Below are 16,586 nucleotides of genomic sequence, written 5' to 3' on the forward strand. Positions count from 1 at the left end.
TGCTAAAGGTTTTATCTTATTGCAAGAAATGAAAGAAAACAAGTAAATAGTGAGTTTGACTTTTTGATCACAAAAATTAAGGGGAGAGAATATGCCTATCACTTTCGATTCATAATGAACACTTGTTCCTTTTACCCCAATATTACAAAATGATCTAAAAAATACTTGGAAATTTTGTTCCAACAAAAATGGTGTTTATTTTATCCAAGATAACAATGATGAGAATATCATAATCTTTGAACTTTTGTGAAAAGAAACCTTGTCAACAAAAGAAATCGCCAAATGATAACAACGAGGAATTTGAAAGAAAACTCCCAACTTGATATTGATTGTTCTTTGTTATCTTTGCAAAAAATTGAAAGACGGCTTGTTCTTTTTATGCTTTGAAAACAAAGAAAATTGTCTTGTTCTTTTTATGAGCACCAAAAAAAATGTGAACTAACTTGAAAAATGTAAATATTTGATTTGTGGTTCTTCGTTAGCCCTTTACAAGAAATAAAGTGGGATTCTTCTTAAAACACCAAAGATCAAGTGAAATTCTTTTTAAGCACCAAATGGATAAGTGAGGTTCTTTTTAAACCTTTGCAAGAAAATAAAAGATGAATTCTTTTTAATCCCCTTTGTAGCAAAAGGTAAAGATGAGGTTCTTTTTAAACACCAAAGTAAAATGAAGTTCTTTTTAAGCACCAAAGTGAAAATGAGGTTCGTTTTAGTCCTTTTGTAAAAAAAAAATGTAAAATTTGTAACAAAAGAAGCAAAATGAATTAAACTATCTCCTTCAAAACTTACACAAAATGTTAGAACCTGCAACAAAAATACTTAAAATGTTAGTCCACATGGTGGGCTCAAAAGCCTAAAAATTCTTTGAGGTTACAAAATTAGCTCTCTGTTTATTACAAAAGCGCTAAATTGATACTTGGAACAAAAACGTCAGACAAAGAACATAAGCACTAAAATAACCTAAAAGCTAAAAACAAGCTGCAAAAGCGCTAAAGTAGATCACAAGCGATAGAAAAGTCAATAAAAGTGCTAAATCATAAGCATATAGATAGGTTATAAATGCGCTAAAACGTGCATCAAAGGCGCTAATATGGGTGATGAAGGTGGTAATATGGGTGACGAAGGTGCTAAACTGGGCGACGAAGGTGCTAAAGCAGGCGACGAAGGCGCTAAAGCACAACCTGTGCATGGAAATTTGCAAGTTTCAAAAAGGTTAGCTAAAATTTTAACTTCTTAGTGTTGGATTCACGTCGGGTTCACCAAAATGGTGCATGGAAAAGGGGACAAGCCAAAAACAAGGTTCAAATGTTAGTATGTTAGTTTCTACCATAAAACCCACAACAAATGAACTAAAAACCATTCCAATACATTCCACTCTCCAAGATCCAAATGACTGTAGCTCTCAATTCTCAGCACTAACCATGGATGCCAAATAAAGATTCAAGATGGTTGAAAATGAAACACAAATGCTTATGCAAATGCAAAGAGTAAATCTATGAGAAAAATCAAGTATCTATGCTAATTTTAGTATAGTAAAAATGCTCTAATGCTTCCTTCTTTGCTTGAGAAGGGTTCTATTTATAGGCAAAATAGAAGATTAAATGGTCAATATTGATCTGGTTTTTGAGGGCCAAGATTGCATGATTCATGATCCATGCGATGGTTTTCAACCCAATCCCATGATGATAAGTGTCTGCATGAGATGGCTTGAGAGGAGAGGGAAGGAGCATTTAATGCTTGAGAAGACTTGAGGGTAACTTCATGTAGGTTGGGTTATTGGATAAAGTTATTATCCAAGGGTAAGGTTATTATCCAATGGGTAAACTCTTGTGCAAAGTTTACCCATGGTTAAGCCTTGACTAAAGGGTCAAGACCCATTTAAGTTAGTGTGTTGAAGAAGGGAACCATTTATGACTTTGTAAGAGTCTTAAATGGTTGAGATGATGGGTTGAGGTTTAATTTTGGTTTAAAATTGTGCAAATGATTAGAAGAGGGATTAGGCTAATTTAGAAGGGCTTAGAAGAATCTAGAAGGGGGTTAGAAGAATATGAAGGGGATTAGTGAGCAAGTGGGCGAGGATAAATAGGCCTTTTTTTTTTGATAGGTAATTGGCCGAAGCTTGAATAGCTTTTGACTGGAGCTATGAACCAGTGGGGCCACAATAGGGAGCCCCATCCCCATTACATATCTTTGAATTATTATTATTATTATTATTATTATTGTGTTTGATTAGATTGACCCCAAAACCTTCCCCATCCTATGGAAGGCCAAGAGTCACAACTTAGAATTCCTCTTTAGATGTCCCTATTGGGAGTTGAACTTGGGTCTCCACCATGAAAACCCAGTGTTTTAACCAGTTAAGCTCAACCCCTTGGACGGTAAATAAGCCTTTTAATTAAATGTTTTATTTAATTAAAATAGGTAGTGCAACTTGCATTTGTAGGAGAATGCAAGTGGATGAGATTTTTAAATAAATAATGATTTATTTAAATAGGGGTTTGATTAGGGGTTTTAAATAAATATTTAATTTATTTAAATGTGAGGAAAGGGGAATTAAACAAATTTATTAATTTATTTAATAGATGGGTCTATAGTTAGTAATTAAATAAATTTATTAAATTTATTTAACTAGGGTAGAAGAATAGGCTAACGGTGAATTAATTAAATATAAATTTAATTAATAGAGAAATATTAGTGTATTAAATAAATATTAAATATTCATTTAATTAATGGACATATTTTTGTGTCTATATAAACATATATTAGATTATGATGAGATTTCCTTATTAATGCTTGGGTTCCATATAAATTTACCATACCTAAATTATATAGTTATTAAAAGTGGTGAAATCATCCAATTCAATAATATTGCCTACACCTATACCTATATTATATAGTTATTAAAAGTGGCGAAATCATCCAATTCAATAATATTACCTACACCTATATTAATGTAATTCTCCCTAAGTATTATAATAATAACTAATCAATTGAAAAACTGTCAAAGATCCTCCTCAAGTTTTCTACCATAGTTATTAGGTCAAAGCATTCAGTGTCTAATAATCATTTGAAGTGAATGATAGGTCAAATCATTAAATGGTTAATCCATTTAATAGAGTACTTTTATCATCTCTAATTTGGCTTCTCATCTCTACTTCCATTAGCCTTCACATATCATTTAGCTAAAATGACGGTTTACTTCAAAATGGAGTTAGAGTACTTATGTGGAAAGAGAGGTTTCCCAAGGGGACCTATTTTAAATTGATAAACAAGAAAATTGAACCTTGTAAGATTTTACAAAAAAATATTTGACAATTTGTCTATGAGGTTGGTCTTTGACTAGAGATAGGCATTTCACCTTTCTTCAACACCATTGATTCACACCCATATGCAAGTGATGACCATGTTGATAGTAATTGTGAGAGTGATACAAATATTGTTGACTAGATTGATTAAATATCAGAGTAGAGCATATAAGCAATTCATAAAATATTATGGGAAAGGGTTGTGAAGAAGACGATAAGTGAAGACCATAAAGAGTATTTGTTTAGATGGAAAGACAAGGGGGTTTGTAGAGGTCAATGGATCACGAAGATAAATTTGCTCGTTTAAGCAAAAGGATAGTTTAATTCATAAGAGCCCCAGGATTACAGGCTCACATTTTTGTATCATTGCTATTTAATATAGAAACACCTGTAGGATCAATGACAATCAACATAAAAAAAAATGCTGAAACTTTTGTTGTTTTATTTTAATTGTTTTGTTTGTAGGTATTTGACAAGACTCAATAATACCAAGACGAACTTTCTAATTTGATGGTTGATGGAATCCATAAACTAGTTTTGTATGTAGATCATTAATTAGAAATCATAAGTTTTGGAAGTGTACGAGCCCTTATTTTATCAACACAAGTTTAGACATATCGAAGTGGTTGAGAGCCAAGGAAAGCATACTTATATAAAGATAATTGTGGAACAATTTGGAGACATCTTTATGCAAGTGAGATCTTCTCTTTCGTTAGTTGTATATTGATCTACTTAGATTGACATATTTAAATAAAGTATATATGATATTACAAATCTAAAAACAAAAATTAAAAAAATGTAAAAATACTGTAGACATAAAATATAATTAGAATTTATTTTGAGTCCATTATGACTTAGATATTATCCCTTCATTACCTAATTTTTTATGTTAGAAGCTAATCCTTGTTCATTTAATATTTCAAACTTGATTATTTATCAATAGATCTTTGGTCTATTGATTAAGTTAAATGATTCTTAATGAACATACTAAATATAGACTTATAGACTTGTGCTGCAGATAATTTACATGAAAAATCTTTAATATAAAACTTTAAAAACAAAAAATCCTTAATATTTAAGAACAGGCTGTATTCACTTCTCACTGAATTGTTCTATAAAACTTATGTATAAAACTGTGATCTATATTATTCCTTTAGAATCTTTAAATTTAACATACTCCAAATTGCTTTATAGCATTTCAGACCGTTTAGAAATTTGTGTTCCCTGTATTTAGCCCAGCAAAGATTAATCCATGGTCTAGAAGCACACCTTATATGCCTAATATTAGCAGGCTGCAACTGTTATCTATATTACTTAGAATCTGTTAAATTTTTCTTACTCCAAATATTTGTTAGCCTAGTTGTTTTTTTGGCATTTCAGACCGTTAGAAATTTGTACTCTCTGTATTTAGCCTAGGAAAGATCCATCCGTTGGCAAGATAGACACCTTGTATGCGTACTGCTAGCAGCTACAAAATATTTTAAAAGTTAGAAATCTATACTCTCTGCATTTAGCCCAGGAAAGATCCATCCGTTGGCTAGAGACACACCTTGTATGCCTATTGCTAGCAGGCTACAAAATATTTTAAAATCGACTATTTGGTTCTGAGCTTGTATACCAGTTTACTGTGCTGAGGCGCACCAAGCCCGTGTGTTAGTGAAAACATCTCGCGGGGCTTGCCAATCGACCCGAATATATAACCACATTCTTTGACTCTGTAAATTATGTAGAAATCCAGCATGGGGTCTCCTTCGCCTATGATAGTGGTGGACAACGGCGGGGGCTTCTGCAAGGCTGGATTTGCTGGCAACAAAAACCCCACGGCCGTTGTTCCTAATTGCCTCTCCCGCTCCCACTCATCCAAGAAATGGCTCATCGCCGACCAACTCCACCACTGCGACGACATAGCCGGGATCTCCATTCGCCGCCCCTTCGACCGTGGCTTCCTTGTCAATGCCGACATGCAAAAAGAAATTTGGGAGCGCCTCTTTAAGAACCTTCTGAAGACTCGTCCCTCCGATTCCGCAGGCCTCCTCTTAGTCGAGCCCCTCTTCAATCTGCCCTCCATCCAGAAGGCCACGGACGAGCTCGTGTTCGAAGATCTAGGGTTCCAGTCTCTCTACGTCGCGGACTCGCCTTCGCTGGTGCATTTGTACGAAGCGAGCAGGTCTCCCATCAGTCTCCTGGCCAGGACACAGTGTAGCCTCATCGTCGACTGTGGCTTCTCCTTCACGCACGCGGCTCCCGTCTACCAGAATTTTACTATCAATTATGGGGTCAAGAGGATTGACCTTGGCGGGAAGGCGCTCACTAATTATCTGAAGGAGCTTGTTTCTTACCGAGCTGTGAACATGATGGATGAGACTTATATTATGGATGATGTTAAGGAGAAGCTCTGCTTTGTTTCGCTTGATGTTGATCATGATCTCCAACTAGCGAGGTAAGCCCTAAATTCTTTAAACCCTAAACCCTCAATGTATATATTTTCTTAGAAGAGATTTAAAGCTTCCGCAAATCAATAATGTTAAGGAGTGAGTTTCCAGATCAAATGGGAATACATCGATTTAAAAAAATATTCATGTTTCAAACCACCCAACGTTGATCATCATCAGGATGAATTATTAAATAACTAAACAGGGCTCTATATATAGGCGGACTGTAATGTCCCCCACTGGGACTTAACCTAATCCGCCCCAAAATTCTACAGTTAGGGTTTGAATAATGCTTGGAAATGGAAATTGTTATCTCAGCATCCTGATGTAGGGCCTGCAACCAGCTTGGTATCACAAGATAAATAAACATATAAACCCATACTCTACAAATAGAATTCAGATTTACTATCGTAGCATCCAAGTTGTACATATGAAATTCCCTCCGAAATTCTATTCAACCACCTCATCATCATTATGGAGCACCATTTGGGAGAGCATATGAGGTGCCTCGAGCCATTCCACCCAGCCAGGAGCACGGGATGGCAACCTTCATTCGGCCTCCCAGCCCCACTTGGGGTTTCTCTATCGGCGTGGGTTCCTAGCTACTTGCAATCCTGCGTATGTACCATGTCTCCCCTCCAAAATGAGATGATCCAATGGATGGAAATCCTAAAGGGAATTATCGTGTGTCACTTTACATACAGACAGAAATAAAGATATCGGCATTTGCATACATATATGCAAGGTAGAAGATTTTATCTAACATTTGTAAGATTGATAATTTTCAATGCTAATTATTAGGCCATATAAATATATACACATATCATACTCCAGAATTGGATACACATGTAGTTTGCTGGCTTATTATGGGTGTAACCTCAAATGATACTCTTTATCTGCTCGATGGTCAGTACTCTGAAATTCCTTGCTCTCTTATGATGATCACTTGATTGCTTGGTGGTGTTCTTCTATATCTCTCCATTAGGGGTGGAAGGTTGTGACTTATCTTCAAGGTGGGACCATTGGAAGAGAAGTGCCTCTTCAGAACGATTTGTTTGTTCACTTAGTCGCACCTCTTCCTAAATCGCATCATATAGAGAATCATCACCAACTAAATTCACATTACTCCTCAAGAATGTATCCTTCCTTTGTAATGCTTGTGTTAACTGATATTAATTATCTTATTGGATAGGATCGGTCATACCTCTTCACATTGTTACAAGAAGACTTGCTTTAACAAATTGGGTTTGCTTTTGTAATCACTAATTGCCCAGCTCTTAGCAAATGATAACTTCTCATAATCGTCGTTCTATTAATTGTAACTGCTGTATTACCATCGCTTAGCAAATCACATATACAATCACATTTGCCTTATTAATTGTTGTCTTATTATATCTTAGTTGCTGTACATGTGGTCACTGTCATATATCAAAGGTTTATACCTTGATTGCTGGTCTGAGACTCGGTATTCCTTCATGAAGTCGCTTCTTAGTTAGGATTAAGAATTGCAGTTTTAATAAACATTAATTCCTGCTCCTTAACTGGCATAAAGTCTCTCCTTCATAAAGTTTTTGACCAAGGTTGTATAGCTGTCTGATGCATCGGTGGAGGGTGAGTTTATGTGGCAGGATGGGATTAGTCTTAGAAGATCGTGAAGTCTCATAAATGAGATAATTTTCTACCAATGACATCATTAGATTTATTTATTTCTGTTTCCTCCTTGCTTGAAGACGGATAAGACGTCGTTTCTTACCAAGCTGTGAACATGATGGATGAGACTTATATTGTGGATGATGTTAAGGAGAAGCACTGCTTTTTTTCGCTTGATGTTGAGCATGATCTCTAACTAGTGAGGTAAGCTCTAAATTCTTTAAACCCTAAACTCTCAATGCATATATTTTCTTAGAAGAGACTTAAAGCTTCCGCAAATCAATAATATTAAGGAGTGAGTTTCCAGATTAAATGGGAATACATCGATTTAAATAAAGTTTCATGTTTCAAACCACTTAATGTTGATCATCATCAGGATGAATTGTAAAATAACTAAACATGGCTCTTTGTATAGGCGAACCCTGATTACAATGAAGAGTAAAGATAACTTTTCAATCCTTATCATTATTATTATAATTGAGCAGTGGTCCCATGGAAAGGGGTTGCCATCCTTTTTCACACAGAGAAAGAAATGGAGCCATGTGCAGTGAAATGGCCCCATGAAACAAGAAGTTCATTTGCTTGCTACTCCTTTGCACGGCTCAACTGTTAAAATGTATTAACTAGTTTTCCTTTTGTTCCAAAGTTTTCACCACAGGTGGGCTTTCATATTGTATGTACCAATACTAAGTAGGAGCAGGGAAGGTTTCAACCACCCTCAACCTTGCAATAGCCCGGCAGATTCTCCTTTGGGAAAATAGCTCTCTCTGCTCTGTTACCATTGGATTATAATAATTTTCTATGCAGGGCATTTGACAACATTGCTTGTCCTCAAGCAAGTTGACAATTTTCTCAACTGAGCCATCCCCTAATTCAAACTCAAGCTGTACATATGTATATATATAAAGACATGAGGCATACATGAAGTATACACACAATTCATATAAGGTAGTGCAGTAGGAAACTTGAATATTTGTAATACCACTTGTAATACACATGAATACATGCAAGGAATGAAGCATAAGAGTATGTAAGCCATGGAGCATCTATGTAGGGTTTGAAGTAATATACATGAAGTCATGTAAATACATGCAAGGCTTGAAGTATACATAGAAGTCTTGAAGCATAGACATAAGTAATGCATGTAGCAATATTTCACAAATACACGTAAGATCTGAAGCGTAAGCAAGTATATGAAACATATACAGAGTAAACACTCTATGTACAAACCCAATACATCAAGCATACACATGAATACATAAGACATGAGGGTGTAAATCCAAAGCATATAAGGCAAGAAGCATCTACATAAAACATGGAGTATACACATGAATATACACAAGGTGTGATGCATATGTGTAATATAAGTGAATATAAATAAGGCAGGCAACATACAAGTGAAATACATGTAACACATGGATCATATAGTGCATAAGCATGAGTCTACTTGCATGCACACAAATTCTCTCAAGTCATGAAGCATACCTGTGAGCTAAGTCACAGGATACGGCGATTTTCATGGAAGAGGTTCGAATTTAATCGAATTTCAAACTTCTATAAAAAAATCGAATTTAATCGAATTTCCTCCATAAAGCACTGCTATCCGCCTCTAAACACAACTCAGCTAGTCGTGGGTATTCTTTGTATATGCTTTGTATCTATTGGGTCATGGGTGTCTGCAACTGCTGGGTCACCCTCGGATTTTCTCCAACAAGGGTCGCTATTCTGATAATTTATTAGAAGCATACATATATTTAAAAATAAACAAAATTATAGAAGGCGAATTTTATCCGATTTTTTTTTCGAATTTTTCCCTTGTCGAATTTCATCCGAATTTCATGGCTGTCGATTTCGAATTCGAATTTGAACCTTGTGACTTAGCATGTGAGTGTATGTGGTTATGAGAAAGGCACTTATGTAGAACAAGCATACACTAGATCGGATGTAAAACATACATGATACATACACTTAGAGAATGCACATGGGGCTGACATTCTTAAAACACATCAGTCTGGAAGCATCCGAGAAAGGCATATAAAATGCACATGGAATACACATTGAAAACATATCAATCATAATGCGAAGCATATTCAAGACATAAAGCATACGTTAGGAAGGTGTGTGTGATATATTCATGCTGAAAATGTGACAAACATGGAGCAATCACATCAATACAAGTATACATGTACATGTATAAAACATACAATGGAGCAGACATATTGAAGACACATCAGACACATAAATATCCACAAATTATGAAGTGTATATACATTTAAGAGAAACTTACATAAGGTATGTTAATACCCTTAAAGCATGAAGCAATTCACTTAAATACATATCAGACATGTAGCACAAATCCATAAAGTATATACACAAAGTATGAAATAGCACACATGTAAACATGAAGTAATATAAATAATGCATGGAGCAGAGATGGAGCATTCACATAAATACAAAGTAATATACCAATACACTGAGGCATAGAGTATGCACTTAAGACATGTAAGGCTTGAAGCAATACACAAATACAAAGCACGTGTAAGAAAGGCAATCATGGAGTGGACATGCTGAAGATACATCAGTCATGAAGCAACACAAAGACACAAGGCATACATGCTGAAAAAAATATATTAGACATGAGACAATCACTCAAATTCATGTAGTATATAAGCAAAGAGTACACAAAGCATACATTAGGAAGGGGCAAGATATAATCATGCCGAAAACATGATACTCTCACAATCATTCATACAAGACATACACGTATACAATGGAGCAATCAGGCATATAGCAAACACACAGATATATGCAAGCCATGAATATACACTTGAGAGAGATATACACAAGGCACATGAATACACCTTAAGGCATGAAGTATACACTTAAGGCAATAAGTACACACATAAAACATAAAGTATACACATAGAGAAAACACGTGACGACTTGAGTATACTTCAAGCAAGAAGAATTCACATGAAAATTAGGAAAGCGTATAATGTGATTATGTCGAAAGCAAGACAGCATTAAGCAATCCCATAAGCATTTATACCAAACATACATATACAATGGAGCAATTGGGTTGAAGACACTTCAAGCATATAGTAAACACATAATCATAAATCAACACATTTCATATGCAAATATTGTAATATAACTTGTGATGCCGTTAAAACTATGCCTAAATTTAAACCAATCCGTCCCTTTTCCCAGAAGATCGTTTGGCTGTCTAGGGCGCTTGAAACCAACTCTCAAGTTAGCCCAGATTACTGAACTCAGTCCATTCACCCTTGGGGCATCCTATCGGATGGAATTACTCCGCCCCTCCCTAGCAGCCCCCATCTCCCTTCGGGATGTGGAGAAATACGGAACTGATTATAGTTTTAGGACAATTTAAAGATATTTTGGTTATCAATTATTTATTTATCTCGTTATTTATTCATAAAATACTATTTATTGCAGTTGGACTTGCTGCTGAAGCGTACCTCAAATAGCCTTGCATGGCAATTCATTGCCCAACTGTTTACTGTTTCCTTTTCTAAGCATTAACTAACTACCTGCAGGATGGCAGGATCATAGCTCTGATACCATTTGTAATGTCCCCTACTAAGTTTGGTCCTGTTTTGACCCTAATTCATCCATATCAACATACTTATGACTTAAACAAAATTGATTAGGAGACCAAACTATCTTAAACATCGCAGTTCGTAAGATATTGACAATCCAACAGAGAAACATAAACTTATATTTGATATTGAACTCAATCTGATTTATAATATTTTATTTACCCATTCATTCAAATTACTAATTTCTATATATATATGTATGTATTAATTATTTATTTTCAGTTAGTAATATAATATATATATATATATATATAAAACTAGAGAGCAGCTCTTATAAATAATTGCAGCCATTATATTATTCCCTATAATTATATTATTATTTATTTTGAACAGTATTATTGTATACATTTTACTGCAGATCTGTTTATATAAAATAGTGTAATAATTGTAATTTTATTATTATTATTATTATTATTGTTAACTAAATTTATATCACTATAATTCTACATAAGAATGTTATCGGGCTTCATATGTATTAAGATACATATTAAGCACATCCCATGCATACTACCAAGATTACAGGTATTACTGCCCGTAACTCAATAACAGTTCCGTTATGGCCCGATTAATGGTCTGTTCGATGTTCCCCTGATCCGAACCATCTTCTTCACCCTTAATCCCTCCGTTGCAATGTTGGAGACTTCTTTTCTACTTCCAACTCTCAAGAGTCACACTTCTTTCAAAAGTCCTCTCTTCTTATTATAGAGGCACTTCTTCATAACCAGCCGACAACTCTTCTATTGGAACTATTATCTAATTAGTCATTTGTCTAGTCACTAAAATGAATAGACCTTAGCAATGATTAATGGTATTAATGTTACGTTTCTTAGCTTATTATCACCACAACTCATGCCTCTTTATTTTAAATATATAAATTAAGAATATGTAAATCATGTTTATAATATATATACATATATATTACATTTATAATATAATATTAATTTATTTTCATTTGAATATTTCAAAATATTATTATTAATAAATATTGAATAATAATATTTAATAAATAAATAAATTTCAAATAATTATTTGTTTGGTAATTATATTAATTAATAATAATAATTGTTTCATTTACTAACGATCAAGGATGGGACATGACAGAAAACTTGGTAGGTGCAGCAAAAATATAGGATGCATAAAAGATGTGGAAAAGTGATTTTGGCTTATAGATACAACCACACACCTCACACTTTCTCACATGACATTCTTGCATCCATTTGAGATGATTGCAAGGAGTTTTTGGCAAATTTGAATAATTTCAACGACAAAAATCTCTAAGACAACTTTGAAGAATGCCCCCACCTCTAAGAAAATTCCTCCAACATTAGACTTAAAGTTTCTGCATTTTTTACTTTGTTAGAGGCATCCATTGACTAAAAAAAATTACCTCACCATTTGAAGCTACCAAAAAAATTGATAATGGTTGAGTTCTTTTCACCCATCCTCCGATTTGAAAGAATAGTGCAGCCATACTTTTGCCATCGCTTCTTTTGTACTACCACAATTAATTTTGCCTCTTCAATTGCATCCATGAGCAACTTCCTACTAAAATCTTTTCAAAAAGGTGCCTTGTAACCTTTTCTTGCTGCTTCCAAATAGTTACTAAATTCTCCCAAGAAGGGCCACTCACTAGATTGAAGGGGTACGGTTATTGAAGTACCAAAAATTGACACATGCCTTATCAGCTTCTCGATGCACCTCCCCGTTCCACTCTATACCTTGCAATGACGGCTATGCTCCAAGGATGTTTCTAGGTATCAAAAGCTATGTGGTGTATGTAGGCACGTACTTGATGCAGATGAAGTGGATGCCGATGTGCTTTGTATGTGTGGACCTGTTGTGACGTATTCACACATTGCCCCATTGCAAATGGGGACCCCTGCTTTTTGCTTTCTAGGGTTTGTTTTCTAGGTCTTTTAGGGTTTTGTCTGTTAGCCTTTGCAGGATGATTGCTGTCGAGGGGATCGTTGGATTGCAAGCTTTGCTTGAGCCAGGGTGAGTCCATAGGGCCCCAGAATTAGGGTTTCTTTGAGAGTCTTCCTTAGGGCCTGGTTTTGCTCTTGTTACTAATTGTGTCTTGCTTGGTGAGTGAGTATCATTCTTGAAGGTCCGAGCTAGGTCAAGTTGGTGAGTGATAAAGTCTGGAATGTCATCCTGATCTTTAAATGTCCTGAAATTTGGCTAAGTTTGGAATGTCCTAATCCTGAAATTTGACCAAGTCTGGAAAACTGAAGAATCCTCCAAAAACTAGATTTTGCAATATAACTCCTGGAGGTCCGAAACCACTCTCAAACATCCTGGAAGTATATATGGAATATAACTTAAAGTATAAGTGCTTATGCTTGAATGTTATATTCCATAAAATAATCCTGACGAAGAGGCTAAAATGTCAAAATTCGCTCTTGTGGTCCAGAGCGAATTTCAATTTTCGCTCCTGACCCTTCCAAAGGGTCCAGAGCGAAAATTCACCAAAGACTCAAGATCTTGCCTAAGTCAAAGAGTGGTCGAGCAAGTTTGCAAGGATATGGAAGGAAATGGATCTAGGATCGAGTCTAAGACAAAGTCAAGTCAGTTTGAAGGTGAATTGAGCCTAGAATAGAAATTTCGCTCCTGAACCCTTCCAAAGGGTCTAGAGTGAAATTCTTGAAAACACTCATTTTCCCCTTTGCTAAAGTCAAGACCAAGATGGAGATGAAAGGAGAGTAGTCTATGTTTGCCTCCCAAAGAAAACTAGAGTTGAAAAAAGCAAGAACCAAGGTCAAATCATGATTTTCACTCCTGACCCTTCCAAAGGGTCCACAGCGAAAATCCTTGTAGCTCTTATTTCCTTCTTGTTTTGGCTAGGTGTTGGCGTGATGTAGGATAAATTGGTATGTTCTTGCCTTGGGAGGGAGTTGGACACTTTGCAAGATGAAGATTTTAGCCAAAAGGTGAATTTCGCTCCTGACCCTTCCAAAGGGTCCAGAGCGAAATTCATCATAAACCTTTTTTGCTCCCTTGTTTTGGCTTGGAACCTTGCTCCTTTGATGGAAAACGATCTATATTTGCCTCCAGGAGAAAATTGAAGTTTAAAAAATGAACAATCAAGCCCAAATGGTGAATTTCGCTCCTGACCCTTCCAAAGGGTCCAGAGCGAAATTCTTGAAAACTCATATTTTCTTCTTAGAGATGGTCAAATTCTTGAGTTTTATGGCATGGTTAGGTGGACTTTGATGTGTTCTTGCCTTTGAATATTGGATTGAGGTAATGGAGTAGCCAAAACAAGCTCAAAATAGGAAATTCGCTCCTGACCCTTCCAAAGGGTCTAGAGCAAAAATCTTAAAATCACCTTTTCTCCTTGCAAAATCAAGTCAAACTTGGGTTGGATGAGAGAAGAGAGGTGTTTCCTTGCCTTGTGAGGTGAATTCAAGATGAAATGATGGAGGAACATGCTAGAAAACTTGAAAATCGTTCTTGGCCCTTCCAAAGGGTCCAGAGCGAATTTTCTCAAAACCTATCTTTTCCCTCAAATTTATGCCAAGCCTAGTGTGGGTCAAGATTAGAGGTGTCTTTAGGCATGTCCTTGAATGGTCAATAATTATCAAGTTTGAAGGAATTGAGCCAAATGATGAAAATCGCTCCTGACCCTTCCAAAGGGTCCAGGGCGAAAATTCTTCAAACATCTATTTTCCCTTGCAAAATCAAGTCAAACTTGGGTTGGACGTGAGAGGAGAAGCTATTTTCCCTTGCAAAATCAAGTCAAACTTGGGTTGGACGTGAGAGGAGAAGTGTTTTCTAGCCTTTTGAGGTGAATGCAACTTGAAATGATAGAGGAATAAGCCTAAAAAGTGATTTTCGCTCCTGACCCTTCCAAAGGGTCTAGAGTGAAAATCTTAAAAACCATCTTTTCTTCCAAAATTTGAGCAAAGTCAAACCTGGACAAGGGTGAGAGAAGTCATTTGGATTAACTTAGAGTGGATTTTAGTCACCAAGAATGCAAATTTTGAAGCCAAAATGAGAATTTTGCTCTTGACCCTTCCAAAGGGTCCAGAGCGAAATTCCTAGGATCACCCTTTTTTTCCTTGCAAATCAAGTCAAGTTTTTGGTTTTTATGGCCTAGATAGGAGTGAGGCAATGTGTCCTTGGTCTTGGAGGTGGATTGGATTTGAAAAGATGAGGAAATAAGCCTAAAATAAGATTTTCGCTCCTGACCCTTCTAAAGGGTCTAGAGCAAAAATCCTAAAATTTACATATTCCTTTCAAATTTATGCTAAACCATGCCTAGGCCAAGGTGAAAGATGCCCTTGAGATTGCCCTTGAGTTGATTGTTGTCTCCAGAAATGATGATTTTGGCCTAAAGGAAGAAATTCGCTCTTGACCCTCCCAAAGGGTCCATGGCGAAAATTCTTCAATCATCTTTCTCTCCTTGCAAAATTAAGTCAAATTGGAGTTGGATGAGAGAAGAGAAGTGTTTCCTTGCCTTGTGAAGTGATTTGAAGTTGAAATGATGGAGAAGTGGGCTACAAGCAAAAAATTCGCTCCTGACCCTTCCAAAGGGTCCAGAGCGAAAAACCCTAAAACCATCTTATCCTCCAAATTTTGTGCTAAGTCAGGCCTAGACTAGGGTGAGAAAAGCTATTTGGAATGCCTTGGAAAGATGTTTGATTTCAAAAGTGAGAATTTTGAGCTAAAAGGTGAATTTCGCTCCTGACCCTTCCAAAGGGTCCAGAGCGAAATTCTTCATCTGCCTATTTCCTCCTTGTGTCAAGTCAAGACAAGGAGTCCTAAGGCGTAGTTGAGGTTGAAATAATGTTACTTTGCCCTGCAAGATGAATTGAAGTAAAGGAGATGAGGAATTGAGACCTAAAGCTTGGATTTCACTCCCGACCCTTCCAAAGGGTCCAGAGCAAAATTCCCAGTATCACCTAAATTGCTCGCAATGACGATCAAGAAATGGATTCCGAGGCCTTGGTGGAGAAAAGACTAGTGTATGCTTGCCTTGGAAGGTATTTTGGAATAAAGACATGATGGAATTTGTCCAAAAGTGCAAAATTTGCTCCCGACCCTTCCAGAGGGTCCAGGGCGAAATTCTTATAGGGCCTGTCCTTGGAAAGATTCTTGAACAAACTTAATTTTGATGTCTTCTTGTTGATGATTTAAGGTATAAAATGCTATGTTGAAATGAATTTATTATGTGTCCTTAATCATCTTTTTGTTTGTCTTGCAGTTAAAAGGCGACATTCTCCAGCCCGACATCAACAAGGACGACCTTCTCCAGCCCAGCATCATCAAGGACGACCTTCTCCGGTCCAGCATCATCAGGGATGACCTCTTCCAGTCCAGCATTCGAAGGAAAGGTACACCATCCATCCTGCACATCGAAGACAAAGGAAGTTAAAGCAAGGGTTCGTTGAAGAAGCAGACAGTTTCAGAAGAGTTAATTAAAGCTAGCTTCTCAGCAATATCAAATTGAATATCTACCAAGTTACAAGTGTCAGACAAGGTGGCATCCTATTGTGACGTATTCACACATCGCCCCATTACAAATGGGGATCCCTACTTTTTTTTGCTTTTTGGGGTTCGCTTTCTAGGTGTTT

The 16,586-nt window shown here is 36.2% G+C and overlaps 1 protein-coding gene across 2 annotated transcripts in view; it reads left to right on the forward strand.

The window, feature by feature from the left end:
- Positions 1-4,487: 4,487 nt before the first annotated feature.
- The window catches only part of LOC131859501 (actin-related protein 6-like), a 39,396-nt gene continuing 27,297 nt past the window's right edge, over positions 4,488-16,586 (forward strand). The window contains exons 1-2 of one of the 2 annotated variants that reach the window (XM_059213325.1): positions 4,488-5,745; positions 7,348-7,417. In XM_059213325.1, coding sequence (XP_059069308.1) covers positions 5,045-5,745; positions 7,348-7,402 — 756 coding nt within the window. In that variant the 5' untranslated portion in view covers positions 4,488-5,044 and the 3' untranslated portion in view covers positions 7,403-7,417. Of the gene's footprint in view, positions 5,746-7,347; positions 7,418-16,586 lie in introns of those variants that run through there. The other variant, XM_059213324.1, reaches the window with a different exon arrangement.

The sequence above is a fragment of the Cryptomeria japonica genome, chromosome 10 (assembly GCF_030272615.1).
Source record: "Cryptomeria japonica chromosome 10, Sugi_1.0, whole genome shotgun sequence".
Lineage (NCBI taxonomy): Eukaryota > Viridiplantae > Streptophyta > Pinopsida > Cupressales > Cupressaceae > Cryptomeria > Cryptomeria japonica.